The 27,149-nt window shown below is 41.1% G+C and overlaps 1 protein-coding gene across 1 annotated transcript; it reads left to right on the top strand.

Annotated features, from left to right (window-relative positions):
• The first annotated feature begins 310 nt into the window (after nt 1-310).
• Nucleotides 311-25,804, top strand: ppp2r5b (protein phosphatase 2, regulatory subunit B', beta). Its single transcript, XM_053629110.1, has 13 exons — nt 311-1,333; nt 14,450-14,646; nt 14,947-15,048; nt 16,794-16,886; nt 17,125-17,255; nt 18,403-18,462; nt 20,923-21,031; nt 23,484-23,537; nt 23,642-23,692; nt 23,784-23,903; nt 24,137-24,264; nt 25,402-25,503; nt 25,633-25,804. The coding sequence occupies exons 1-13, from the start codon at nt 1,138-1,140 to the stop codon at nt 25,799-25,801; spliced, it is 1,512 nt and encodes a 503-aa protein (XP_053485085.1). The 5' UTR covers nt 311-1,137; the 3' UTR covers nt 25,802-25,804.
• The last annotated feature ends 1,345 nt before the right edge of the window (nt 25,805-27,149 follow it).

Here is a 27,149-nt window from a genome sequence, read left to right as displayed (position 1 = left end):
GTGTGTGTGTGTGTGTGTGTGTGTGTATAAAACACAATAAACAATAAACGTTTGGGGGTCGATAGCGCAAGCGCATGTGAGTAAGTAAATAAATAAATAAATAAATAAGTCGAAACGGGAGGCGAGCGTCATCCGCAGTGTGTTAGCTTTTAGCCTCCATCTCCTTGCAGCACCTGCGCGCGCTCAGGCATCAGGAGACGGCGCGCGAGGAACCCAAACACGACCAGCGACGGAAGCACGGTTCGGGAGAGTGGTGTTTTTTGCCATACTGAATCGCTGATCAAATCCTTTTTTTTTGGTTGGAAGAGAAGGAGAGAGAGAGAGAGAGAGAGAGGGGTGGTTGTAACGGCGCGGTTGCCGTTGCTGATGTGATGCACACATGTCCGCGGGTGTGAAGTCGCCATTCTCCGCCCTGCAGCGCGGATTCTCCGTCTCCCTGTGCGGACACCAGCGCTGATCCGGATCACACACCGACTACAAGCACCGCAGGCCTGGAAGACCGAACAGAATCAGTACCTTGGCCTGATAGGACATCAAATCAATAACTGATGCAGTTTATTCTGTATGGACGAGGCATCTGACCGGATTTTTATTCCCCCACACCTATTTTCCCAGACCTCCAACATGGGACGACATTGATTGAAGAAGAAAAGAATCTTCCTTCTTTATTTCATCCCGCGACGATTTCTAGGCTAATCTCTCGAGCCTATAAATATTTGAATAAAGACCAAATCCAGGCTGATGACTTACCAATGACGCCAATACGGCAGCGCATTCTTTATAGTAGCGCTGGATGTGTCTGTGCACCCCCATATTTCTATAAGTAGACTGCTATAGATTTCCTCATCACTCGTTGTCTTGGTGATGTGCTTATTTTAAAGGCAGGTTTTTTTTGGGGGTGCTTATTAAAAACACAGGGATCCGCCAAATCCAGCACTGATCATTGTATCCACATCCTGACTGGGCCAATATTTACTTCACACTTATTTTTGGTCAAATTCTTTTTTTGTGTGTGTGTGTGTGTGTGTGTGTGTGGGTGTGTGTTGCTGTTTTGTCAGCAGCTAATACAAGGCATTAAGGAACAGTTTTCTCCCATAGCCTTCAGGCAGACATCAGGCTTCTATCAGGCTCGCACTCATGGATCAGCCCACCAAGCTGCCCCCGTCGAGTCCGTCCTCACCCACGGCGGCCTTCTCTGTGCCCAGTGCTGAGAAGGTGGATGGCTTTCCACGCCGCTCCATGCGCAGAGCTCGCCAGAGAAGGTCACACAGCTCGTCGCAGTTCCGTTATCAGAGCTCGCAGGTGGAGCTCACAGCTCTGCCTCTGCTCAAAGGTAGGCCACAGACTCCTGGGACTAAGCCTCCAGGCATATTGTCTATTAGAAGGCTCCTTCCATAAACATCCTTAAGTCTCTCCGTCCATTAAGAGATCTGAATGGTAAAAGTCTTAAGTGCAGGGCTGCAGAGGAGCGGAGTCTGACACAGTCTAGCATTTTCCCTGCTCAAACACCTATAATTTATATAGTAGATAGATATAGTCTTATATAGAAATTATATTATATAGTGGATAGACATAGTACTATATAGAAGATATATAAAAACATAGGTGTGTTCGATTAATAAAACCACCAAATTGTGATGTTTATAATATTTATCTAAAGTGTAAATGTTATATTATTATATACATCTGGTCTAAACCTTTCCTTCAAGACCCCACATATAACCAAATCTTCTAAAGAATGAGACAAGTATCAGTTACTGAAATATGATGACCCGATCAAAGCATGGTTCTCGCACATTAACATTTCTTGGACATCCATTCATGCACGTTTGATTTCCGGGACTGTGAAACATTTCAGCTGGAAGTAACCCATTACTCCCGAGCTCAGATTTTCTTACGAGATAAAATGATTAAGATAAGGATTTTAATGCTGATTGAGGGAAGGTGCATCAATCATCATTAAAAGGCAATGTATTGATGCAGGGTTAAATAATACACCTGAAAATGTTCTCAGTTGTCTTTTGTCCTTATGTGTAGTCACCCTTTGTTGACTCATTACTGATGTCCAGGACACATGACACAACATAAATCGTAATTTTCACACATGATAAGCAATATGATTTATTTAGGTATCACACATGACTCATAATGATTCATTTCAAGAGGTGCATTGGAAGAATGGTCAAAGACAGGAGCACACAGAATCACTGGCTTTCGATATAAAATCTATAAATCCCACAACCAATCACTCGACACTCTAAGTCATCTTTATCACCTTGACAACTCAAGCTGCAAAGCAACATAGCTCAGGACACTGGTAGTGTTATGAAACAGAAGATAGCATCCTCCACCACAGGATATTAAACATATTTCTCGATGACTCACCAAACCATGGCCAGATGTATTCAAAAGTCAGTTTATTTCTTACCATCTCCTTTCATAATGATCACAAATATGACTCAAATTTTGTTCTTTTCATTTAGACACCCACAAGACATTTGTTATTCACATTTCAGCTCCATATGATTCTCCTAGGATTCATCTGGAATTCTCTTTAGTTTCATTTCTAGGGCAGCAGGATTTGGCAGGACATGTTTGCATGTGAAAATGCAGATGGGAAATTGTTGCCAGCATATGTGACCATCAAGGTCCAGACAGCAACCCTGTCCTGCTTTCTCATCCAAATCTATCATTTATAGTGACACAAACACACACACACACACACACACACACACACACACACACACACACACACATACACACACACGGATCCTCAAAGTAAGAGTAGCTCTAAAGGAACTCTATTGTACTTCTAGTCTTTCATTAATTATATTTGACTAATAATACATTTAACCTTCATGCTCTCCATTGGACAATGGTTTTGGTATTGGATGTCTGTCGTATAATGTTCTCAATGCAATCCATGACTGTGCTTTTAACATTAACAATAACCTGTGCAAACATTTACAATGAGCACTCAAATGAATCTGTTGTGGCCACTTTATCTGGAGAGCTTAAGAGCGACAAAGCATTGTTTTCTAAATTTTTTTAAATTTTTTTTTATTTTTATTTGCTTGATTCACTATCTAGCAGTAGCTATAGGTAAAAATCCAAAAGATTATGGTTATTTATTAGCATCGTTTTTTGTGGAAGTATTTAGTAGTTAAGTATTAGTATAGTACATGCACTTAGGTTTCATGGACAATCCAAAGTCTAGTATCTCCTAGTTGGTATGCTCCACATACTGTTGCAGCTTTATGACTGAGCCATGTTATGCAGCCCAGAGCAGCATTTCTGCACAAAAGTGTGAACAACAGCAACAGCACTTACTGTGTACAGTGACATTTACCATGTTATGTATTTGGTTTTGTACTAATAGACCAGAAGACATGGGGTTTTTGGAATCATTCTCTGTGTAAATATTGCATTTGTGAACATTGTACCCTTGACTGATCACATTAGTATTTTTATAGTGCCAATGAAATGGCTTGCGTGTCACGATATTGATTTAGAGGTGGATGCAAATGCAGAATCTCAGTGAAACATTTAATAAAGTATCAAACAAAACACCACACAAGACTTATATGAAACAAGTCCGAGCGTAACATGATACAGGAGGACAGAACAAACAACACAAGACAACTGTGCAGTGCTGAACGTTACTATATATACACACACACCCGTGCTAATGAGCTAAAAGTGAAACAGGTGAATGAGACATGTGACATGGTGCAGTGGCTGATGGGAAACATAGTTTCTCGTCCTTTTCAAATATTACATGACAGAACCCCCCCCCCTTCCCAAAGCGCCTAACCAGTTCATGAGGGGGTCCTGGATCCCCAGACTAGATGTCCCTAAGCATTTTAGAGTTCCATAGTGTGTCCTCCCTTGCGGGGCTGGATAGAGGATGCTTGACGTGTTCACTGAGGTTCAGATGTGGGATGGTCTCTTCTGCATCGAAGAGAGATGATGTGATACCCCTGTCCTGGCTTGAGCGTGGAGTGACAGCCACTGTGCAGTCTTTGGGGGGAACGAAGCTCCAGGCAGAGCCTGAGGGGGGAGCAATGTTCACCATGAAGCTAGAGGGGGGAGCGACGCTCTCTGCAAGGTCAGAGGGGGGAGCGAATTTCTCTGCGAGGTCAGAGGGGGGAGCGAATTTCTCTGTGAAGCATGAGGGCAGAGCGATGTCCTCAGCCGAGCAGGATGGCGGAGCGACGTCCGAAGAGGAGCCTGGGGTAGTGAGGTCCAAGGCGGAGCAGGGAAGCAAAGCGGAGCTCTTGGCCACAACAGGAGGCGGAGCAACATCCTCAGCTGAACAGGGAGACTGGGCGGCGTTCTCAGCTGAACAGGGAGGCTGAACAATGTTCTCTGTTGACTCGGCAGGCTTAGAAAGATCCACATTAATGGAGGGAGGGAGGGTGGGAGATGATTTCCGCCTGGCTGGAAGGCTCCTTCTCGATATACGCCCTGATGGAGTACATCATGTCGAGCCATTCCTGATTAGCCTTGATCATGGAGAATTTCCCTTCCTTCTCCCACCGCAGTTTTTCCGTTCCAGAAAGGACCTCTTGAACACTGAAAAAAATCTGCTGCATCCAATTATCCGGTCTTGCGTTCTGTCGCGATATTGATTTAGAGGCGGATGCAAATGCAGAATCTCTGTGAAACGTTTAATAAAGTATCAAACAAAACACCATACAAGACTTCCATGAAACAAGGCAGAGCGTACTGTGATACATGAGGACAGAACAAACAACGCAAAACAACTGTGCAGTGCTGAACGTCACTATATATACACACACACCAGTGCTAATAAGCTAAATGTCAAACAGGTGAATGAGACTTGTGACATGATGCAGTGGCTGATGGGAAACGTAATTTCTAGTCCTCTTCTGATATTACATGACATTGAGAGTTGTGATTTGATTCTGATTCTGATTATTTCCTTTTGAAAGGGTTGTAGGGCTGTTGTAGGGTTGAACTGATTTCCTGAATAGCCAGTAGTGTTTGAGATACACCATATCTCCTGCCAAGTCTAAAGAGACTTGATAGAGGCTCAGCAAACAGGCTATATAAGAGGACATAATTTTAAGTAGAGCTTGTATTTAATGACGTATGATTTCTGACTGCCAATTTACTCATTATCATTGTCAACTTTATTATCCTGTTTGGTATCCCACAGCGTAGAATTCCAGTAACTGTGCCTTGTATTGGTACCAACCGTGGCATTTTTTTTACCTGTTCTCCGTGACAGTGAAAGCATTACCCACAGGGGGAAAAGACTGTAAAAAGAAGCAAACTTTCCGGATAACTGTCTCTCTCTCTCTTTCTCCCTCTCTCTCTCTCTCTCTCTCTCTCTCTCTCTCACACACACACACACACACACACACAAAACCTTATTTTCAACACACAAAGGATTGTATGGAGTGAGTGATAATATACAAGGGTGGGACAAACACATTCTAGAGTGCATTTGATTGGATGAGTACAGGATAAATAATCAAAAACATTTTCACAGTTTTCCCAGAAATTATAAACTGTAAAATTTTAATTAAGAATAACTACAAAAATCATTTGATTCATTTGCTTGAAAGTTACTTTAGAATTTTCTATATTTCTGCATAAATATGACCTAAAACATCATCAGCTTTTCACACTAAAAGAAGTCCTAAAAGTAAACAACGAGAACCCAATTAAACAAATGAAACAAAAATATTATATTTATCATTTATTTATTGAGGAAAATGATCCAATATTACATATCTGTGTGGCAAAAGTATGTGAACCTTTGCGTTCAGTATCTTGTGTGACCCACTTGTGCAGCAATAACTGTAACTAAACATTTCTGGTAACAGTTGATCTGTCCTGCACATCGGCTTGGAGGAATTTTATCCCATTCCTCAGTACAGAACAGCTTCAACTCTGGGATGTTGGTGGGTTTCCTCACAGGAACTGCTTGCTTCAGGTCCTTCCACAATGTTTTTATTGGATTAAGGTCAGGACTTTGACTTGGCCATTCCAAAACAGTAACTTTATTCTTCTATTTCTACATATTTATGCAGATATATAGAAAATTCTGGCAGTCTACCTTCTTGTGTCTACCACTAGGACTGTTTCCATCTGAAGTATTGAAGGCCATGCATAAAATTCATCACAAGGGTTTATAACACATCCTGATGATGCACCTCTGCAGACACTAATAGGCAGCACTCAGGAATACTGCTGATACTATAGTTTACTAAGATTGAGGCATCCTATTGAGGATGAAAATCACTTAAGTGCTGCTGCTGTCCTTTACTGTTCTTCTGAACATTCTCATAATGTAATCATCAACCACGGTGCTGATATTATACTGTACCGAGGGCAAGAATCTTGATATTGTACACTGTGGATGGTAAGGCTCAATCAAACTCTTGGCATAGTGCATGAGCCACAACAAAGCGACATTCATTCTTTAAAATCTTCACAAATGACACTAGTCCTGCTCAGGAGGTAACCATAGCACATGTTGAATGGCATTTAATGTAAAGTAAGGCATCTCTTAACCTGTGTTCAAGTACGCTTGAGCAACCCTTTCTTTTACTCAATAGGCTCACCAGTCTTTAGACAGTGGAGCCTCTTTATGATGCTATTATGCCCCCCTGGTGATTGATGTAAAATCTGTTGCTACTGTTCCCTTTTTGCAGGTAGAACACCTAAAGGAATATCTTAAAGTAGGAATCTCACACTGAACCAATGCCTCAGGGTGGGTGCATATGTTCTTGTAAGCAATACTCACACATGCCTGGTGTGTGGCCACTCACAATTTTCTGACTACATTCATAAATGTGACTGTTCTGTTTTCTGTCAAAAAAAGGCTTGCATAGCACATGAGTTGAGTTTCATGTCTATGAACTGCATAGACTGCTCAGGTGACAAATGACTCTTATTGTTGTTTGTGTAATCCTAGAACTTCCACATGCAAGATCAGGAGTTCTGTCTTGCTGTTCAGACTACCACTGCTTGGTGTGTCACACCACTTATGTGGAAGAAGCGGAATTGTTTGTGCGCCACAGCGGTTGGAGTCTATGGTTACAAACCAATCATGTTTGTTCACTGCTTGCATCATATCTGGTATGTGTATCATACAGAATGGCAGTCATTTGAAGATCATTGTTTAGATCTAGAATGGGGTAGACTCTGCCTCCTTTTCTGTAATCTAAAAAATCTTCAGAAGAACCTGTTCAGGCTCTCTGGTCTGGGCGCTTACATTTCTGTTGCCTGTTTTTCTAGTATTGACTATACTTCTGCACTCAGTAGAGGCAATTGCATTGGGTATTGCACCTTTGTTGGGAGGACCCCTGTGTTTGGCAGTGGCCAACAGAAAAACTGTGATCTATATCCTGTGAACATTGTCTTAAGTAGATCTGTTGTTATCAAGCTCCAATGCTTCAGTTGCAGAAGGCGGAACCATCCCTCGGTTGGCTGTGTAATTTCAGAACCTATGCCAGCATCCCCTGGCACATTCAGTAAATCATGCTTTAGAGACTTGGTCATTTCGCTGTCTCTTGCAAAGCTACCTGCATTGGCGGTAGCGGTCTTTGAAACCCAACTCTGCGGGAATAATATGCTGGTGCACATGGGTGCCTAAAGGCAATCTGTTGCACCATGTGCTTTGTATGTGCCTCAGACAGAAGGAGTCAATCATTTAATGCCGTGTGGTCCTGTGTGCCAAAGACCTGCCCAGCGTACACTTACACTTGCCAGTGTATCATATGTTTTGCAGACCAGTATGTCACCTCTTCTATATTAGGATTGTGTGCAGTACAGCTTTATGAGCAAAACTTTGTTAGCCGATACTACTAATGAAGTGACAAAAGCCTAAAGCCTAATGCTTCTGCATCTGTCATTACAGTCAGTATGCCTGCACTTTTGCAGCTTCAATATGCTATTAAACATGCATATGAGCTCATCAGTGAAATCAGTACATTGTGAAAGACCCCGTTCACTTGGCAGATGTACTATAAAATGTATTAGCCACTTGGCCACTTGTGTTTGGTGGGTGACACAGCTTTTATTTTATATTACCCTCTGATCTTCAGACTGCTTTAATCTTTAAAGTGTCTAAAGTATAGACACTCATACTTCCTTCTTCCATGAGACTGATCAGCCAAGTCCGCTGGACATTTCTTTTCCTGCCACTGCAACACTGTGAAGGAGCATACCTTTTTCTTCCCAGTGAGCTTTTTCTTCTCTGGCCATATCAGCTGCTCACTTTACTCCTTGCTGTGGCAGCGCAGCGTGAAAGGAAGGTGATGAATAGCCAGAAGTATGTGAAGCACGCTTTGTGCATAGCTAATGGCTTTACATTGCAATTAGGGCAATGCTCTTTAAGTGCCTGTCACAGATGTTCATGTCCCAACCAGTCTGGGCATTGATCATGTCCATCATTGAACTTGAACGTGGCTTGGAAGAACAAACAGCTGGCCATTGTGCCCTGAAATACACAAGAGGTTGCAAGGTTTAAAAAAGTTTCAACAATTCAGGTTGAATCGAGTTAAGATTATAAGATTGTTTATGCTGTGTCTGAAGTGTCAATGCTGCTTCACACTGATTCAAACAATGGTAAAATCATCAAATACTAGAATTACTGGCACCCACAGTGAGCATCAACACACTCTATCTCATGGTGCAGAGTGACAATAACAATAAGATGATTAGTTAGAATCAAAGGATTTGAGTTCTATTCAAAGCACCTTTTAATCCATTTCCAAGGCTCCTCAGCAAGGTATGCAAGTCGAGAACAAAATGAAGTAGAAACAATTTGCTAAGCTATGCATCTGGAAAATAAGGCTACAAAAATGTTTTCTTTTAAACAAAATGTGTAAGGGTAAGCAAACACAACCCTTAATATGAGTGTTCTTGACATTGAACCATGCTACTAAACTAGAAAAGACAGCATGACTTTAAGCAACTGTGTTTCAGTTGACAATTAAGTTTGCACCTAGTTCTAGGTTAACTGCTGATATCATATTATCATAACACTTACACTTCTCTTGATATGAACTAGTAGATATATCTAGTCATATAATACTGTGCATTTAACTTTTCTAACATATCTTAATAAATATAAACAGATGGCCAGAAGTGAGCAAATCAGTTATACTAGTCTGTCTGTCTCTCTATCTACAGTTGCAATCAGAATAATTCAACCCCCATTGTAAATCAGGTTTATTGTCAAAATGTACAGACTTTCAGCAGTTTGCAATGAACAAATCAAACAAAAGCAATTGAAATAGTTAAACACAATGAATACTTCAAGTGGTTTCCCCAAATTCAACTGAAAATGCAACTTATAATGATTTCTCCAGATTCACAATTATTCAACCCCCTGCATAGAATCCCTCACAACTGCATAAATATGCAAAACAGGTGTTGTCTCAAGCACACCTGATGCAACTAAATAAGGGCTTCATTAGTTGCACCAGGTGTGCTTCAGTTGGAACACATGAAATACCTGAACTGGCTAGGGGTAAAAAAAGTGTGAAATACCTGGAGGGGGCAGAAAAAGGAAGCTATCAACAGCTGCAACCAGATTTCTGAGAAGGCAGGTTGTGAAAAGGTAGTGACTGCAAAAGACCTGCAGCAAGACTTGACAGCAACAGGCTCTGAGGTTTCAGTGAGTACAGTATGGTGCGTACTAAACGCAGAAGGTTTCCATGCCAGAACTCCAAGACGTACACCACTACGGACCCAAAAGCCCAAGAAAAGTCAGCTCAAAATCATATAAATAAGCCACAGAAGTTCTGGGATTCTGTTCTGTGGAGCAATGAAACAAAACTGGAACTTTTCAGCAGGAAGGATCAGCGGTATGTCTGGAGAAAGAAGAAAGAACACTCTGTCCACAGTCAAGCATGGTGGTGGCTCAGTGATGCTCTGGGGCTGCTTTGCATCCTCCGGCACTGGAAACCTGCAGCGTGTGGAAGGCAAGATAGATTCATTGTAGTATCAGGAAATCCTAGGAGAAAATGTCATGCCGTCTGTGAGGAAGATGAAGCTTGAGTGTCATTAGACCTTCCAACAGGACAATGATCCCACGCATACCTCAAATTCCACCAAGGCTTGGTTGCAGAAGAAGTCCTGGAAGATTCTACAGGGCCATCACAGTCCCCTGACTTGACCTGAACCCCATAGAAAATCTCTGGTGGGATTTGAAGAAGGCGGTTGCAGCATTCAAACCCAAGAATATTATTGAACTGGAGGCCATTGCTCATGAGGAATGGGATAAGATTCATCAGGAATGCTGATGCTTGCCATGAAGGGGTTGAATTCAGTTGAAAAAACAGCTGAAAGTCTGTAAATTTTGACAATAAACCTGATTTGCAATGGGGGTTGAATAATTTTGTTTGCAACGGTAACGATCTATCTATCTGTCTATCTATCTATCTATCTATCTATCCATCCATCCATCCATCCATCCATCTATCTATCTATCTATCTATAGATCTATAGATTTATATATCTAATTAAACTTTGAGCTAATTAAACTTTGTGCCATTTCATCAGCATTTCATCATCATTTCATTTGCCATGTCAGCCACCATCAGTGTACTTGTTTCTAACTCCTCAAAAAGATTCTTGGATTTCATTATTGTACCTAGAACCAGATAAGTAGCTGAACAGTTCATATCAAGATATGTTAATGATTACCTCATGCACAGGTGATAGTCATATTGTTACATGCAGTTTAACTCTGCTATACAGAAGTCTTGTGTCTGAAAAATGTGTAATTCCCAAAGTGTAATTATTCTATACGCATTTGTTTTTTGCGCTATTGCTCTGTAGTAAACTGCTAAAGGTTAGAAGAGAGAAAGAGAAAGAGAGAATCTGACAGCCGAGCAGTATTGGGGTCAGTTAGCAACAGATCATGATGGTCTTGATCAAGAAAAATACATTTGCAACCCTAGCTGACAGAGAGTCTGTTCATTCCAAATGTAGTTTGGTAATAGAAAAAAAAAGGTATTATTAAAAATGATCATGCTTTTTAAACCAAAATTTACTTATACATCCTGTATAAATGGGCCAAGTTTTAGATTACTGGGTAATATTATATTACAACTGTGCTTCATGTAATGTGCACTACACTAATATATTTATCCTTTTTGCCTTGTCACTACAGATGCATACTGACATGCACCTATTTTGTACACACACACAAGATAAATGAAGACACTTACAGTTTTGATTCAGGCAGTTTAAATCCGTGAGTAGACCGTTTAAGCCAAAGACAGTTAATATAATAAACTACTGGCTTTATATGATAAAGAAATAGAAATTTCAAAGCCAGTAATAGTCTATTAACAGGGATCTGATTGAATTAGGCCCTATGTGTATTGGTATCACTGTTATTGTTCCAGCAGAGACTTGGCTTTAGCTGCTCCTCGTGAGTGAGTGCGTTTCTGTAAATAGGCTCTGTAGCCCGAAGCAGAGCGTTCTTTCACAATAAGCCACTCAGAACTTGTACTTCAGTCTTGAGTGCTGAATAGAGTCATGGAGTCATAACTTCTGGTTTCAAGGCAATTTTGGTTAAATATTTGGTCCTCCTAATCGGGTGCTTTGAAGTGACACTGATTGGGTGGGGAAATATTAATGTTAATTAATCGTAATGTTTTTTTTTCATTTGTATATTAAATGAATAAGCAATCATCATGTGTGAGTGTGTGTGTGTGTGTGTGTGTTCCACAGCTCTGCAGTTCACTGTTAAGCTCTTTGTACATATGTGTGTGTCCGTGTTTACATGTCCATATAGAGCCAGCTGGACAGAATGGTGTAGTGTTACTGGCAGACAGAAGGCTTGCTCTTTCACTGGCCTCTTCGGATCAATAAGGGGGATGAGAGAGAAGGAGGGAAGGAGCAGAAGAATGGCGAGAGAATGGACAGAGAGGGAGAGAAGTGTTGTGGGAATTGAATCTGTGGTGGTAAAGAGATGTCTAGCAAAAAATAGTTTCAAACCAGAAAAGTTGGGTCTCGTTTCGGGAACGTGTGAACCAGGAAGAATAAAAGATCACTTGTGTGATCACAGTTTAATAACACAAATCACAACCAGTAAATGATTCCTTTGTGTTCTATTGTGCCCATAGCTGATATCAGGACATTGTAGTGTAATAATTCTTGCAGAAAAGGATTTCAGTTCTTTTGATGTATTTATGAATCAAACAAAGAGCTTTTAGTTCAACTCCAGCATAGGTTTCTTTTTGTGCATAAGCAAGCCTCCTGTAAATCTTGTTAATTTTCTTTCTTTTCCACTTTCTTTTTTGCTCATAATTTTAGTACATCATTTTAACTCCTGAAAAGTACTTACGTTGACGTTTACAAAATGTTTCCCTTGTATGTATGGTTGTGATGAATTTGGGAAATGTATTTTCTTTTCATGAAAAAATAGTTTTAATGCCTTTGCTGATTGACTGAAAAGAGAAAACGTTTGCTTTCCCAGTCTGCAGTGTTACTGTTTTTACCAATAAGCTACGAGGTGGGTTTGGCAGCCCTGAAAATAGAGCAACAGCTCAGCAGTCACCCAAACACTTTAACTGTTATTTAACGAGAGAGAGAGAGAGAGAGAGAGAGAGAGATACCTACAGGGAGTGATGGAGAGAGGGTTGGGTGGGGGAAGAAGTGGAAGAGAGAGGTCTGGTATAGGGATGACATCATCCCTGTTGCTCTCTCCACCCCACAGCCTTTTCCTTCATTTTATTCTCCCTTGGTTTCTCTCTCTCTCTCTCTCTCTCTCTCTCTCTCTCACACACACACACACACACACTGCTCCCTCTCTCCTCCTCTGCCTTGCTCATTGGCTACACTATATTTAGCTCCAGCTTTGAGTTGAGGATATTAGTGGGTGTTTAATTCAGTGATGGCCAGCCTGGTTGCAGAGAGGCTTTGCCATTAAGATATCCATGGCCATGAATGATAAATGTTGAATTATTGTAGTTTGCAATCAAATTTTGTGTAGCTATGGTGTCATATTAGCACACATCAATTTAACATTTATTTACTTTTATATATGAATCATTTTGCCATGTCTTTTTAGGGGGAACCATAAAACCCAGCTCTTCTCCATTCCCTCCTCTCCTTACCCATCTCCTCTCTCACTCTCTCTCTCTCTCTCTCTCTCTTTCTCTCTCTCTCTCTCATTTTTTCCCCTGGAGAATTCAGCTCCTCTGCACTTGTCTCTAGCAGAGTCATGCACTCTTGTTTCCATCCACCCTCCCCCCCGACACACACTGTGAACCGTGTATATGGATGTTGAGGTTATGAGCTATCTGTGTGTGTGTGTGTGTGTGTGTGTGTGTGTGTGTGTGTGTTGGGGATTTTGTGTGTGTGTGTTGGGGATTTTGTTTGTGTAGATGTTGAGGTTATGGACTGTGGGTGAGGTTGTGGATTAATAGTATAGATGTAGGGGTTTATGGACTGTGTTTGTAAATGCTGAAGTTGTAGACTGTGTAGATTTGTTAAATTTATGGACCCAATAATAAAACATTAAAAATGTTATTTAACAAAGAAAAAAAAAGTATAATCATTGCTACAGTGAAGTTTTCTGTACGGAGAAGTTTATTTAACATTTATGGAATTTAGGAATCATTTTCTTATAAAGCACAACACATTTTGTTTCCTCTTCTCATGATTTTCATTTCATTCTAATTATTTATTCAGTTTATGTCAAAGTCACTACTCCCCATTGTGGCTCTCATGTTGAAGCTTAATCTTCATTTTTCCTTCCCGTGTATCACAGTAAAAACCCAGACACTCTTTCGTATAGTTCATAACCTCAACATTACAGTACTTTACATTACTTTACATTACTTTACATTACATAACCTCTATATGTACACCTTCAACTGTGCAGTGTGAGGGTTTGGATCACTTTAACTAGTATAAACATTTCATACACAATTGATTGCCAGGGTTTGTGTTTCAGTGTGTACATATGCCCAACCTATGCTATTCCTTTCCAGTCAAAAATATCAATTCACACCCACCGGCCAGCTGTCCCTTTTCATACAACAGCTACCAACCAGGGAGAGTAAAGGCTAACACATGCTGCCGCTGAGAAATTTGTCACAGTCGCATCTTTTCAAACTGCTGCTCATGCTGCGGCTCTGGGCAGAGTAACACACTCAGAGAAAAGCACTATCGACCCTCTTTCTCATACATTAGCTGAGAGAAACCTATTTGTGTTAGCATAATATAGCTAGTGTCACTGTAAAAAAGCATGCCACCCCTCTCACCCAGACAATTTTCGGGACTCCTGATGATAGGGTGAATGCTTTTCTGTTGTACCACTCAGGAGCCCTGTATGTTTTGTTTTAAATATCTTTTTACCCAATTTCTTTTTTTTCTCTTCACCTTGTGACAACAGTTATATAAACAGAGTTGTTTAATCTGTTTCTTTTCTCTTCTGTCTGTATTTTAGATGCCCCAGTGGCAGAGCTGCATGATCTGTTTTGTAAGAAGCTGCAGCAGTGCTGTGTGCTCTTTGACTTCCTGGACTGTGTGGCTGACCTGAAAGGGAAAGAGATCAAGCGTGCGGCGCTAAATGAACTGGTGGAGAGCGTGGCCACCAGCCGCGGCATCCTTATTGAGCCCCTCTATCCTGAGGCCATCAAGATGGTAAGAGTTACACCACAGAATGAATGCTAGCACTAATAATATGATTTTGATTGAGGAGAGAAAGATGAAGATAAAGTTGTCTTGAATGAGTTGTAAATGGGGTGATTTTGTGCTATTTTATATTATTTAAACTAACTTGGCTATATTAGTGTTGGAATAGATATTTGGGTTATTTCAGTAGAAAGGAAAAATGTGAAAAAACCATAATGGTATTGGCTGGATTGACCTGTACTGGGTATTCCTGTGAATTATTAAAATTGAACTTATAAAAAAATGTACTGGCTCCACCCAATTCTCTAGATTTCAGTGAATATCTTCCGTACTCTGCCGCCCAGTGAGAACCCAGAGTTTGATCCAGAGGAGGATGAACCCACACTGGAGGCCTCCTGGCCCCATTTACAGGTACTCACAAACTCACATTGTTATAATTTTGAAAACAGGTTGTATTAGCAAATGTACTAATAAAGCCCATTGTATTTGTGATTTTAGATTGTAACACATTTTCATTAGCCTTGACTTTAATGACCTCATTTTCTCAAAGCGCTAGAGTGAATCAAGGGGAAAAGCCTGGTCTTTAATGGGCATAAGTATGGACATAAGTGTGATGGAAATGATATTAAGATAATGTGAAATCATGATATCAGAACACAAAAGTGCAAAAAAACTCAGGAAGAGAGAGGTAGAAAGCTATTAACATTATGAGAACAGTCTTTTCCATAGAATTGGAGTTAGAAATACTGTGGCTACATTTACAGTGGCGATGATCAGAATTGCAAACCACAGAAATGCAGAATAAATACTATTAAGGCCAGTAGACCACAGAAAAATCGAGTGCATGACCATGATTATGGAACATATTAAAATCATCAAGTAAAATCTTTAGGTACTTTAAATTAATAACAAATGAATTCGTCAACCATCAGCGTACTCAACAGGTGCATTTTCATTTACTTTGAGACTTTCCTGAAAAGCAGCAGCCGGACTTCCCCTTTCCCTTTCAAAAAGAGTTTAGACATACAATTATACCCTGGGGGAGTCGGCATGTTAAAATGTAAATAGTCTCCTCGACGTTGCCAGGTTTCAGTCAGCAAAAGAAAGTCTAAGTGTTTTTCTTAATCATTGGGTCATTAACTGGTGTTGCTTGATTAGCTTTGGAGCGAGAGTTCAGAAGTGCTGAATGTGCAGGATTAAAAGAAGGTATACATCCATATAGCTAATATACATATTGGGTGAAGTTCACATATCCTTGTGCCAATAGAGACGAGTAGTTGTGTAGTAAACCGAATGGTACTGCACAGACCAGTGAAACTACCTGGAACACCAAGCGATGCTAATTGCTCTGCACTGCACTAATCGCAGGGTTGTCGGTTTGGACACATGCTGAAGTGTCCTTGGGCAAGGCATTTTACCCCAAGTTGCTCCCAATGGCAGGCTAGTGCCTTGCATGTGTGTGAGAGTGTGTGTGTGAATGGGTGAATGAGAAACTGTGTAAAGTGCTTTGTAGAACCACTAAGGTTAAAAGACGCTATATTATTACAGACCATTTACCATGACATAAAACAGCCAATCCACAAACAGTGATTAAGGAAATGTGAAAGTAAAAATGCAGTAAAGACTCAGGCGTTATAAGGCTCATTTATTGGTCCGATTTTGTTAACAAAAGTTTGATGACACAAAAAGTTAGCCAACACCATACCTCGTTAGTCAAACACCAATTCCACACACTTACCAGCAAGACTGAGGGCATGAAAACAGCAAGACTAGTATAGACAACAATGAGACCAGTGATTACAGTTTACAGAGGAGATAGAGGCTTACTCTCTGCAGATGCAATCAAAAACGTAAAGGGAGGTGGGAAAGGGTCAGCCAGGTAGCAACGACCAGAGGAAAAAGGAGCAGTTAGGATAAAATTGGATCCAAAAAAGTTCAAGAGGGGTCTCCAAAATCAGCAAAGAATCCACCAAAAAAACCCAAAAATGCATGACCTGTACAAGCATCAGTCGAGAAGCAGAAGCCATACGAACACGTGTTTGTATCACGTGTTACCACCTTTTTTAGTGTCTGATAACTGATGGAATGAAAACCGTTGTTGGTGTGCTTGTGGTTACATGAGGTCTTCTAAACTCTCATTTCTCCCTTTTATCTAGTTGGTCTATGAGTTCTTTTTGCGCTTCTTGGAGAGTCCTGATTTCCAACCTTCCATGGCCAAACGTTATGTGGATCAGAAATTTGTTCTGCAGGTACAGTGTCTCAACCTGAAATGAACCTGGAGATTGCGTGTCTATGTTTGTAGGTAGTATATTCAGAAGTTTTTTATCATAATGACTGAGTGTATCCCTCACATATGGAAACCATACTGGGTTTTTGTCCTTGGTATACTTGCTTGTTTTGCTTTTAGAGATGTCATTTATATCAGTTACAGGTGGTCTGTATGCATGTGAGATGACTTGTTGTGTGGATATATTGTTGGGTTCCAAGTTGCTGGAGCTGTTTGATAGTGAGGATCCCAGAGAGAGGGAATATCTGAAGACCATACTGCATCGTGTCTATGGCAAACTGCTCGGCCTCAGAGCGTACATCCGGAAACAGATCAACAACATCTTCCTCAGGTTAGAGGCACACGGATATACCTTGTATTGCAGGTATATAATGATCAAGTCAAGATCTCAGATGAAATACAGTGATATCACATTCTTTTAATAGCTTAGATAACCATAATACCTATCAGGAAGCTGCAATATGAATTACACTATACGGCCAAAACTTTGTGGATGTCTGACCATGACCCCCATATGTCCCATATGACCATGACCCCCATCCTTTCCCACACAAAGTTGGAGGCACACAATCATCTTGAATGTCTTTGTATGCTGTATCATTAGAATTTTTCTAAGGGGTCCAAACATATTCCCACAAAGTGAGGTCCATGAAGACATGGTTTGCCAAGGGTGGAGTTGAAGAACCTGAGCGGCCTGCACAGAGCCCTGACCTCAACCCCACTGAACACCTGTGCGAGGAACTTGAACCCTGACTACACCCCAGGCCCCCTCACCCAGGCCCCCTCACCCAGGCCCCCTCACCCAGGCCCCCTCACCCAGGCCCCCTCACCCAGGCCCCCTCACCCAGGCCCCCTCACCCGACATCAGTGACCTTACTAACGCTCTTGTAGCTCATTGAGCACAAATCCCCACAGCCACGCTCCAAAATCTACTGAAAGGCCTTCAGTGGAGGCTGTTATAGCAGCAAAGGTGAAATAGGATGGAATAGGATGTTCAGCAAGCACATATGGGTGTCATAGTCAGGTGTCCACATATTTTCTGCATTTTTTGGCCCCTTTAATGACCAAGTAATTTACACTTAAGTAAATAAAAAGTATATATTATGGTGAATTATATAGCACTGTGGCTTAGTGGTTAGCACTTTTGCCTCGCACCTCCAGGATTGGGGGTTTGATTCCCTCCTCTGCCCTGTGCGCACGGAGCTTGCATGTTCTCCCTGTGCTTCGGAGGTTTCCTCCGGGTACTCCGGTTTCCTCCCCCAGTCCGAAGACATGCATTGTAGGCCGATTGGCATGTCTAAATTGTAACTGTCTGTAGTGTGAGTGTGATGTATTGTGTCCCCCATCTTGTGCCCTGAGTCCCGTCGGATAGGCTCCAGACCCCCCTGCGACCCTGTGTAAGATAGGCGGTACAGAAAATGGATGGATGGATGGATTACTAATTCTCATGATATATAATCTGTTTCTCAACTGTACAGGTTCATTTATGAAACTGAACACTTCAATGGAGTGGCTGAACTGCTAGAGATTTTGGGCAGGTACACATTCAATACTGCTGTATAAGATGAAATGTGATGTTTATTGTAGCACTGTCTTTTATTTAGTTTCAGATTGGTGTACCGTTTGTTTACACATGATTCAAACGTTAAAATGAGATATATCATTGATTTTGATGTCTTTTGCCTCAAATAGGAACGTCACTACTTGTTCTGTAGTTGCAGGAAGGACTAAATATAGCATCTTACAAAATTGCAGGATATCACTATCCTATGGGAACAAAATATAATTTTATGCATATTTGAAGCATGGCAGTAACTAATCTAAGGATGCTGGTAATTGCTTGAGTGCTACTTTGAGCAGTGTGTGGGCCAGTGAGTCAGACCCTTAGCAGGGGTTTAAACATTAGTGCTATCTGCATTCCACCTCAGAGCACTTTACTCTTAGTGGTTCTTTCCTGTAATAAGAGTTACTATGCGATTTTGAGTTGTGTTTTGGGTCTACAGTGTCATTCTCAATTCTCATTCTCAATCCAATGTCGTCCCCCCTAAGCATACAGGGAAGCATAAACAAAGCAAAATTCTGACAGAGTGAAAGATGAGGGGGAGAAGATGGAGAGAGGAGTAGGAGAGGTAGAGGATGAGTCAGAGAGGGGCTAGGGATAAAGGGCTGCATTCAGGTTGATGCTTGTGCTATTTTTACCGCCACCCACACTTTTTGCTCTGATAACAGAGCAACAGAGTCTGAGCGTAACAGAATGAGAGAATGAGATTGAAAGACAGGAGAAAGATTGGCAGTAGCCTTTCTGTCACTTCCCGTGTCCTCCTCCCTCAGAGGAAATGTGAGCATTGGGAATGAGAGGAGTCAGTGGGAGGAGTGAGAGGATGAATATGAATGTCAGAAAGCGCTAAAAGACAGCAAAAGGAGCCTAGTAAAAAAATGAAGTAAACAAGGGTAAAGAATGCCTGGGGTACTTTGTATTATCAGGCAGAGGAATAAAAGGAGAACGCAATAAAAAGAGAGGAAAAGAGGACAGATTTTCACAGAAGAGTGTGTGTGTACGTCTGTGTACAAGATGAGTAACTGAGGAGTAGAAGGGTTGGTGGGTGGGGGTTGTTGAGACATAGCTATTGAACAGAAGTGTAGCGAAATATTTGTGTACAGAGCATCATCAGGTCTACTGATACTAATCCTGTTTGATCTCCCTCCCTCTGCCTCCTACCCACTTCCCTCTCTCTGCTGTCTTCTCTCTCTTCTGCTCTTCTGTTTCTTTCCTCTCATTTCCTCTTTTCACTGCTCCTTTCCCCACAATACTCCTCCCTTTACTGTACCCTTCCACATTTCTTCTCTCCTCTCTACCCTTTACCTTTCTCATGCTCTCTTTCTCCTCTCGCTTTTCCTCTCCTCTCCTCTCCCTTTCCTCTCTTCTCATCTCCTCTCCTCTCCCTTTTCCTTTCCTCTCCTCTCTTCTCATCTCCTCTCTTCTCCTCTCCCCTCCTCTTCTCCTCTCCTCTTTCCTCTCCTCTCTTCTCATCTCCTCTCCTCTCCTCTCCTCTCCCTTTCCTCTCCTCTCCTCTCCCTCTCCTCTCCTCTCCTTTCCTCCCCTCTCCTCTCATTCCCTTTCCTCTCCTCTCCTCTCCTCTCCCTTTCCTCTCCTCTCCTTTCCTCCCCTCTCCTCTCATTCCCTTTCCTCTCCTCTCCTCTCCCTTTCCTCTCCTCTCCTCTCCTCTCCCTTTCCTCTCCTCTCCTCTCCCTTTCCTCTCTTCTCCTCTCCTCTTCCTCTCTTCTCATCTCCTCTCCTCTTCCTTTTCCTCTCCTCTCCTCTTCCTCTCTTCTCCTCTTCCTTTTCCTCTCCTCTCTTCTCCCTTTCCTCTCTTCTCATCTCCTCTCCTCTTCCTCTCTTCTCCTCTTGCTTTTCCTCTCCTCTCCCTTTTCCTCTCCTCTCCTCTCCTCTCCCTTTTCCTCTCCTCTCCTCTCCTCTCCCTTTTCCTCTCCTCTCCTCTCCCTTTCCACTCCTCTCCTCTCCTCTCCTCTCCTCTCTTCTCCTATCCTCTCCTCTTTCCTCTCCTCTCTTCTCATCTCCTCTCCTCTCCCTTTTCCTTTCCTCTCCTCTCTTCTCATCTCCTCTCCTCTCCTCTCATCTCCTCTCTTCTCCTCTCCTCTCCCTTTTCCCTCCTCTCCCTTTCCACTCCTCTCCTCTCCTCTCCCTCTCCTCTCCTCTCCCTTTCCTCTCCTCTCCTCTCCTCTCCTCCCCCTCCTCTCCTCTCCTTTCCTCCCCTTCCCTATCCTCTCCTTTCCTCCCCTATCCTCTCATTTCCCCCCTCTCCTCTCCCTTTCCTCTCCTCTCCTCTCCTTTCCTCCCCTCTCCTCTCCTCTCCCTTTCCTCTCCTCCCCTCTCCTCTCCTCACCCTTTCCTCCCCTCTCCTCTCCTCTCCTTTCCTCTTCTCTTCTCTCCCTTTTCCTCTCCTCTCCCTTTCCTTTCCTCTCCTCTCCTCTTTTAGTATCATTAATGGCTTTGCGCTGCCTCTGAAGTCAGAGCACAAGCAGTTCCTGGTGAGGGTCCTGATCCCCTTACACACTGCCAAATCTCTGTCCATCTTTCATGCACAGGTTAGTGTCACACACACATGCCTCTTACACACACACACCCACACACACACACATACTATATCTTACCGTTCACAATGCTAACGTTCCCCCAAAATGCTGATTCCACTGTAATTGATCAAAAACGTACCAAATTTGTGTTTTTGTGATGGCAGTGTGCAATGACTGAGCAATTTTATATTGTTCCGTGTCAGATGTGAGCTCACTGCACTGGCCCCTCACTCCCTGAGCATGGTTTTACTACATTACAGCCTTACTGCCATGACAGCTTCTCATAACATAACTGACAATCTTCCTCATGTGAACAAGAAAAATCTCTGTTCCTTTTATGTAGCAATCAAAAACGAGGACTCTGGCCTATTTACATTTCATCCAACACACTGTGTGTTCATTATATGCTGTCTCTGCAAATGATACAAAAAATAACATCTTGTGCTGCACAATGATACAACACTCCCCGAATGTTAACTAATTAACTTTATTTGAACCGGTTTTGCTTTTACTCTTCCTTAGACATCGATTATGTCCTGGAAGTAAAGGTATGCATACTATTCAAAGGTGAAATATCACTTTAGAAAAATATTCAAGCTAATCTCTAGCCACTGCATAGACACAGACAATAACTTTGCACTATTAAAAGAAACAGTTGACTTGAAACTCATTTAAATGTTCTAATTTGTGGAAATTTAATAAGTATTTCAAATCTACAGCTGTATAATTCAGCTTCAAAGCTACAAATGTTATAGTCTATCACTGATGGTCTTACCAAAGCTGTTCTTACAGTATATAACTTTCCAATATTGGAGCAATACAGTAAAAAGTCCTGGTTAGTTCCATTTTCCTCAAGGTTTCGTTGTATAACTTCTGTGTTCATAAGGCAATGCCACAATAACCACAACTTTAAAAAATATATATATTTCCTTATTATACAGATTCAAATAATTAAAAAAAAAAGAATGAACAATAACCTTTTTTACAAAATATACATGTTACATGTAGACATTTGAGTTGATATTTACTTTGAGGTTTATTTTGAGACCACTCTTGAATTGCTTACAGTATCTGCTGGCTCCATTTGGTCCGTGGGAAGGTGCGCGCACACACACACACACACACACACACACACACACACTGTCCAACAGTATCCTGCTGAGAAAAGATGAAAGTGAGGGGAAAAAAAGTAAGAAGCTAGATAAATGACGCAGTTAAGATTGATTTTGTAATTACAACATGAATTATTTACGTTTGTGTGGAAAAAAAGGGTTGGGGAAGTAGCAAGAGAGCCTAACGCAGGGACCAGTGGAAGCAGCAAGAGGGTTAATTATACTGCTCAAAAGCTCTTTGTCGCCCTCAAGAGAAGCAGTCTACATGACATCAGTTCTTCTGAGACACAATCACTGTTTTTACACCTAACATGGCACCTCACTATGACAGAAAAGCAACTGAAATACATATACCAATGTCTCTAAGGGCATCAAATGATGAAGGGAAGACAGAAAAAAATAGATGGATTCTAACAGATTCCTTGTCAGGGTGTGAAAAACTGAAGTCAGTTACAGAAAAAAAAACACCTTCTTACAATTACTTTTTAAAAAAGTCTTCCCTAGTGTAGTAGTCGGCAGTTTCTATTCGTGATCCTAAGAAAGCTGACAGATATAGTGAGACGCAAAAAAGTAAAGACAGATACCACATCTTTTTAAGATGCACAAAGTTGTAAAATTAAAATAAAAAGTTGAACACACCTGAGCAACACTCTGATGGTCCAATTCTGTAACACGTGTTATAACAAATGACCACAACAGAACATTATTGTTCAGGAGTGTCAGATAGATCATGATTATAAAATACAGACAAGCTTTTAAACCTTTAGATTTAGTTTTAATAACACCACTGAAGACAACGTTGACCTACAGTATTCATGATATTGAAATGATGAACATTGGTACAATGTTACATTACAATGGGGTTTGAACTATCCGTACAGGATTTCAGAGTTTTTTGCTGCTGGGTTTTTTTCCCCCAAATTTGTGATGCAGTGTGGGATTTTTATTCTTTTTTTTGCGGAAAACTACTTGCATTGGCAAAATTGCTATTGCATGAAATAGTTTTGTGCCGTCTTTCACAGTGATGTTTGTTGGTAAATGAGACCTTTTAGCTGTACTCACATTCGACGCACGTGAATCGTAGAGGGGCTTTGGCTGAATGCGCGTGGTGATGCCGTCACCTGACGCGTCTCAGCCCGAATCTGTGGAAAATCTGTGTTAATTTTGAAAAATTGCACGCTCCTCCAAATATTGCGGAGTTTGCTTGGTTAATTTCTGTGATCGCAAAATCACGGAATCCTGGAGGGACTGATTAAGGAGGGATCTTTTAGTAAAACAGAAGCAATAGAAAAGATCACGGTTGAGAACAGACATTCAGTGAAGTCATATTTTCTGTCCTTTCCATTCCTCAGCTTGCCTACTGTGTGGTGCAGTTTATGGAGAAAGATGCCACTGTTACAGAATACGTAAGTCACTGCAACACAGAAAATGCATGCAAGAATGTGAGCTTTTTGCCTTCCGTGTTCATTTGTACCATGACTTGAGATCTGTGTATTTGATCTATTTTCAGATCATCAGAGGGTTGCTGAAATATTGGCCCAAAACATGCACTCAGAAAGAGGTGAGAAAGTCCATTCATGGATGGATCTGGTTTGTGCTAGACAATGGACATTAAGGTAGACAATGTGTGTACAAATCTGGACTGGTTTTAGGTGATGTTCCTGGGGGAGATTGAGGAGATTCTGGATGTGATTGAGCCATCACAGTTTAGCCGTGTGCAAGAGCCACTTTTTAAGCAGATCGCCAGCTGCATCTCCAGCCCCCACTTCCAGGTGGGTCCGTTGTGTGATCCTCCTCCTCCTCATGCTCAGAAGTATTTACACACTACCATACACCACTCACATTTTAACAGAGCTGGGGCCTGAAGTGTATACACTTCTATCTAGTTCAAACTATTCATGGGAAATCCGATCTGTATTCTGTAGCAGACTGAGCTAAGAGCTGGTAAAGTAGAAGTGTTACCTGTCCTCCGGTTCTGAACTATGTCGGTGTGTGTGTGTGTCAGGTTGCAGAGCGGGCTCTGTATTTCTGGAACAATGAGTATATTCTGAGTCTGATCGAGGAGAACTGTCAGGTCATCCTGCCTCTGGTCTTTGGCACGCTTTACCGAGTCTCCAAAGAGCACTGGAACCAGTAAGTAGCACACACAGTATCCTTGACTCTAAGCAGGAACATTTTTAGAAACCCCATCTTTGGTGTTTGGTAGACGAAATAAAATTTGGAGTAATTAGTGGGCACTACATAACCTTTCAAATGCCCTGATCACTGTACTGCTCAGACTACAGGAAATTTATCACTTGTGATCTCTTTGCAGTGCACATACGCTAAATGTGAAAACTGCTAATCATGTGACTTTGCCAGAATGGAAACATATGGAGAGCTGTGGTTACGGCTGATGCAACATGCAGTTTTTTTTTTTTAGTTTTTAAAAAAAAATTATTTACATTTTTTTGCAACCAGTAATTTTCTTATAATTATGTTTAAGAGAATGGGGAAACACTAAACAAATACGCTGGAAAATATTCAGTCCGTACAGGACTTTGCAGAGTTTTTTTTTTTTTTTAGATTTTTGCGGCCAAATATGCTTTATTTTGCTGCGAATTTCACAGTCTTTCACAGTGAGGTTTATTGGTAAATGAGACCTTTTAGCTGTCCTCATGTTCGACACACATGAAGCGTAGAGGGGCTTTGGCTGAATGCACATTGCAATGACGTCACATGACACATCATGGCCCAAATCTGTGGAAATCTTGAAAAATAGTTCCTGTGAATATTGCGGAGTTTCCTTAATTTTGCTTTCATTTCTCTGATCACAAAATCGCAAAATCCCGGAGGGACTGAAATGTCATGTCATATGGTCCTTGACTGATGCTTCTTGAATATTTGTTAGTGTGCCTTTGACATAATCATCTACTGTAGCCCTTTTCAGATTGGATTAGTTTTATATGGGGAGGTGGGGTAATGTAATTATTACAGGTGTATCTCTGGGATTTTAGTCCCACCTGAATCTGTCATATCAGTAATTCATCTGATAATTAAAATACTGATTCATCAGTAATTCATTAATGGGCATCTGAAGATTCATTATATAAAACGACCAGTACAAACAACTGTAGGTAATATACTGTATACTCTGTCCTAATGGACATTATGATATATGAAAAGATCCTTAATTCACGGATGAATGACTGATTCAATTTAACAATTTATGTAGTGTATCAAGAGGCATTATCGTTAGATGTACTGGATGTTTGTCTTTCTCTTCATCAGAACTATTGTGTCACTTATTTACAACGTCTTGAAGACCTTTATGGAGATGAATAGCAAGCTTTTTGATGACCTTACTGCCTCCTACAAGGTAGAGAAACAGAAGTAAGTTTGTAGGGATTCTCACTACAGTCGCATCATCAGTGTAAAGTTTACAGTCAGGTCTCATTTCTGACCTTCTCTACTTCCTCATCTCTCTTTATCTTTACTCTCCCTCCATGGCTTTCACTGTAGGGAGCTGAAGAGGGAGAAGGAGCGTGCTGAGTTGTGGAAGGGGCTGGAGGAGCAGCAGGAGCGGAGGCTGCAGAGTCTGGGGGAAGCGAGTCGCAACCAAAAGAACCTGCAAGAGCGAGAGAACCTGAGCAAGAACGAGCCGGAGAGCAGCGCTGCCAGTGCCACCTAGAACACACATACGCACGCACACACAAACACACACACACACACCCCACACATCCTACACACACACACACAAATGCACAAGCCAATATGTACAAACATGGAGAACATAATAACACACACTTTGTTTTACTGACAGTTTTTACTCTGGAACTTACCATCACCTCGTAATATACATACACACAAATACTCCTACACGTAAACACACACACACACATCATACATCATACATCATACAGACAACATTGCTGGAACAATCAGATGGAACAAACCAACAGCCGGTTGTCTATATGTAGATATACAAGCCACTCTAACACTCACACATATGAAGTGAGATGTAAATGATGCAGAAAGAAAAGATGAGTACCACTCACTCTTCATGCCTTTTATTCATTTCCTCTGTCTCTATACATATCTTACACACTTCTTACTCAATCTATCGCTTTCATTGCTTCCCTTCTGTTTCTCTCTTCCTCTCATATACACTAAATGTATACAGTGCATACACACACTGATAACTACACACACTGATGACACATGCAGCAAAACAAGGACATTCAATACATGCATGTATACATGAATGGGTTGGAGTCACACACACACACACACACACACACACACACATACACACACAGTCATCTGTTAAACTCTGGAACGGGTCTAATCTCGCTCGGGACCTCTCTCAGTCTCAGTGTCATGTCCGCCATTGGACTCACACACTCTCCCAAAAGATGAAGCAACATGCTGAAAATGATGATGATGATGATTATGAAGAATTATGATGAAGATAACTCTGTAAAAGTAATGGTTATAATGTTCTTATTACAGCTTATTCTATAAGTAACACTTCTATTGCTACTTCAACTGATGTTTTTATATATACATATATATATATATATATATATATATATATATATATATATAAATATATATAAATATAATATCTATGTCCGATTATAGTGTTGGTGGGGGTATTCTAGTGTAGCACCTCTTAAACATGACAAAAGTATGCTGCTAGACTAAATTTGTTCTGATGTGAAGACGAAACATTACATTAGTCCGTTCTTCTTCTGGGGTTTCTTAAAAAAAAACAACAAAAAAAAAAACAACGACAACAAACATCCAAAATGTATTACTTTAGCAATATTCTCATCTACTTTGAATGTGTGTCAGCAGTTTTCTTTGGAGACCATACCACCTACATCAGTACCCATAATTTTAAAGATGCTGTTGATATTTTGTTGATTGTTTTTAATTTTTATTTTTGTATAACTGTTGATATTTATTAATATTTATTTCATATTGTGACCATCTTGGAGCAAAAACCGGATGAACAAGACTGGAAGTGACTGTAT

This window comes from Ictalurus furcatus, chromosome 7, assembly GCF_023375685.1.
Source record: "Ictalurus furcatus strain D&B chromosome 7, Billie_1.0, whole genome shotgun sequence".
In the NCBI taxonomy this organism is placed as follows: domain Eukaryota; kingdom Metazoa; phylum Chordata; class Actinopteri; order Siluriformes; family Ictaluridae; genus Ictalurus; species Ictalurus furcatus.
Note: the sequence above shows the minus strand (reverse complement) of the source record. Positions and strands in the feature narration are given on the sequence as shown.

What these genes read in the sequence shown, in the direction of transcription:
- ppp2r5b (XM_053629110.1), top strand. Translation starts at nt 1,138, where the DNA reads ATGGATCAGCCCACCAAGCTGCCCCCGTCGAGTCCGTCCTCACCCACG. An exon ending in CCTCCTGGCCCCATTTACAG is followed by an intron (nt 15,049 to 16,793) that starts GTACTCACAAAC and finishes CCTTTTATCTAG; the next exon opens with TTGGTCTATGAGTTCTTTTT. An exon ending in TCTCCAGCCCCCACTTCCAG is followed by an intron (nt 23,904 to 24,136) that starts GTGGGTCCGTTG and finishes TGTGTGTGTCAG; the next exon opens with GTTGCAGAGCGGGCTCTGTA.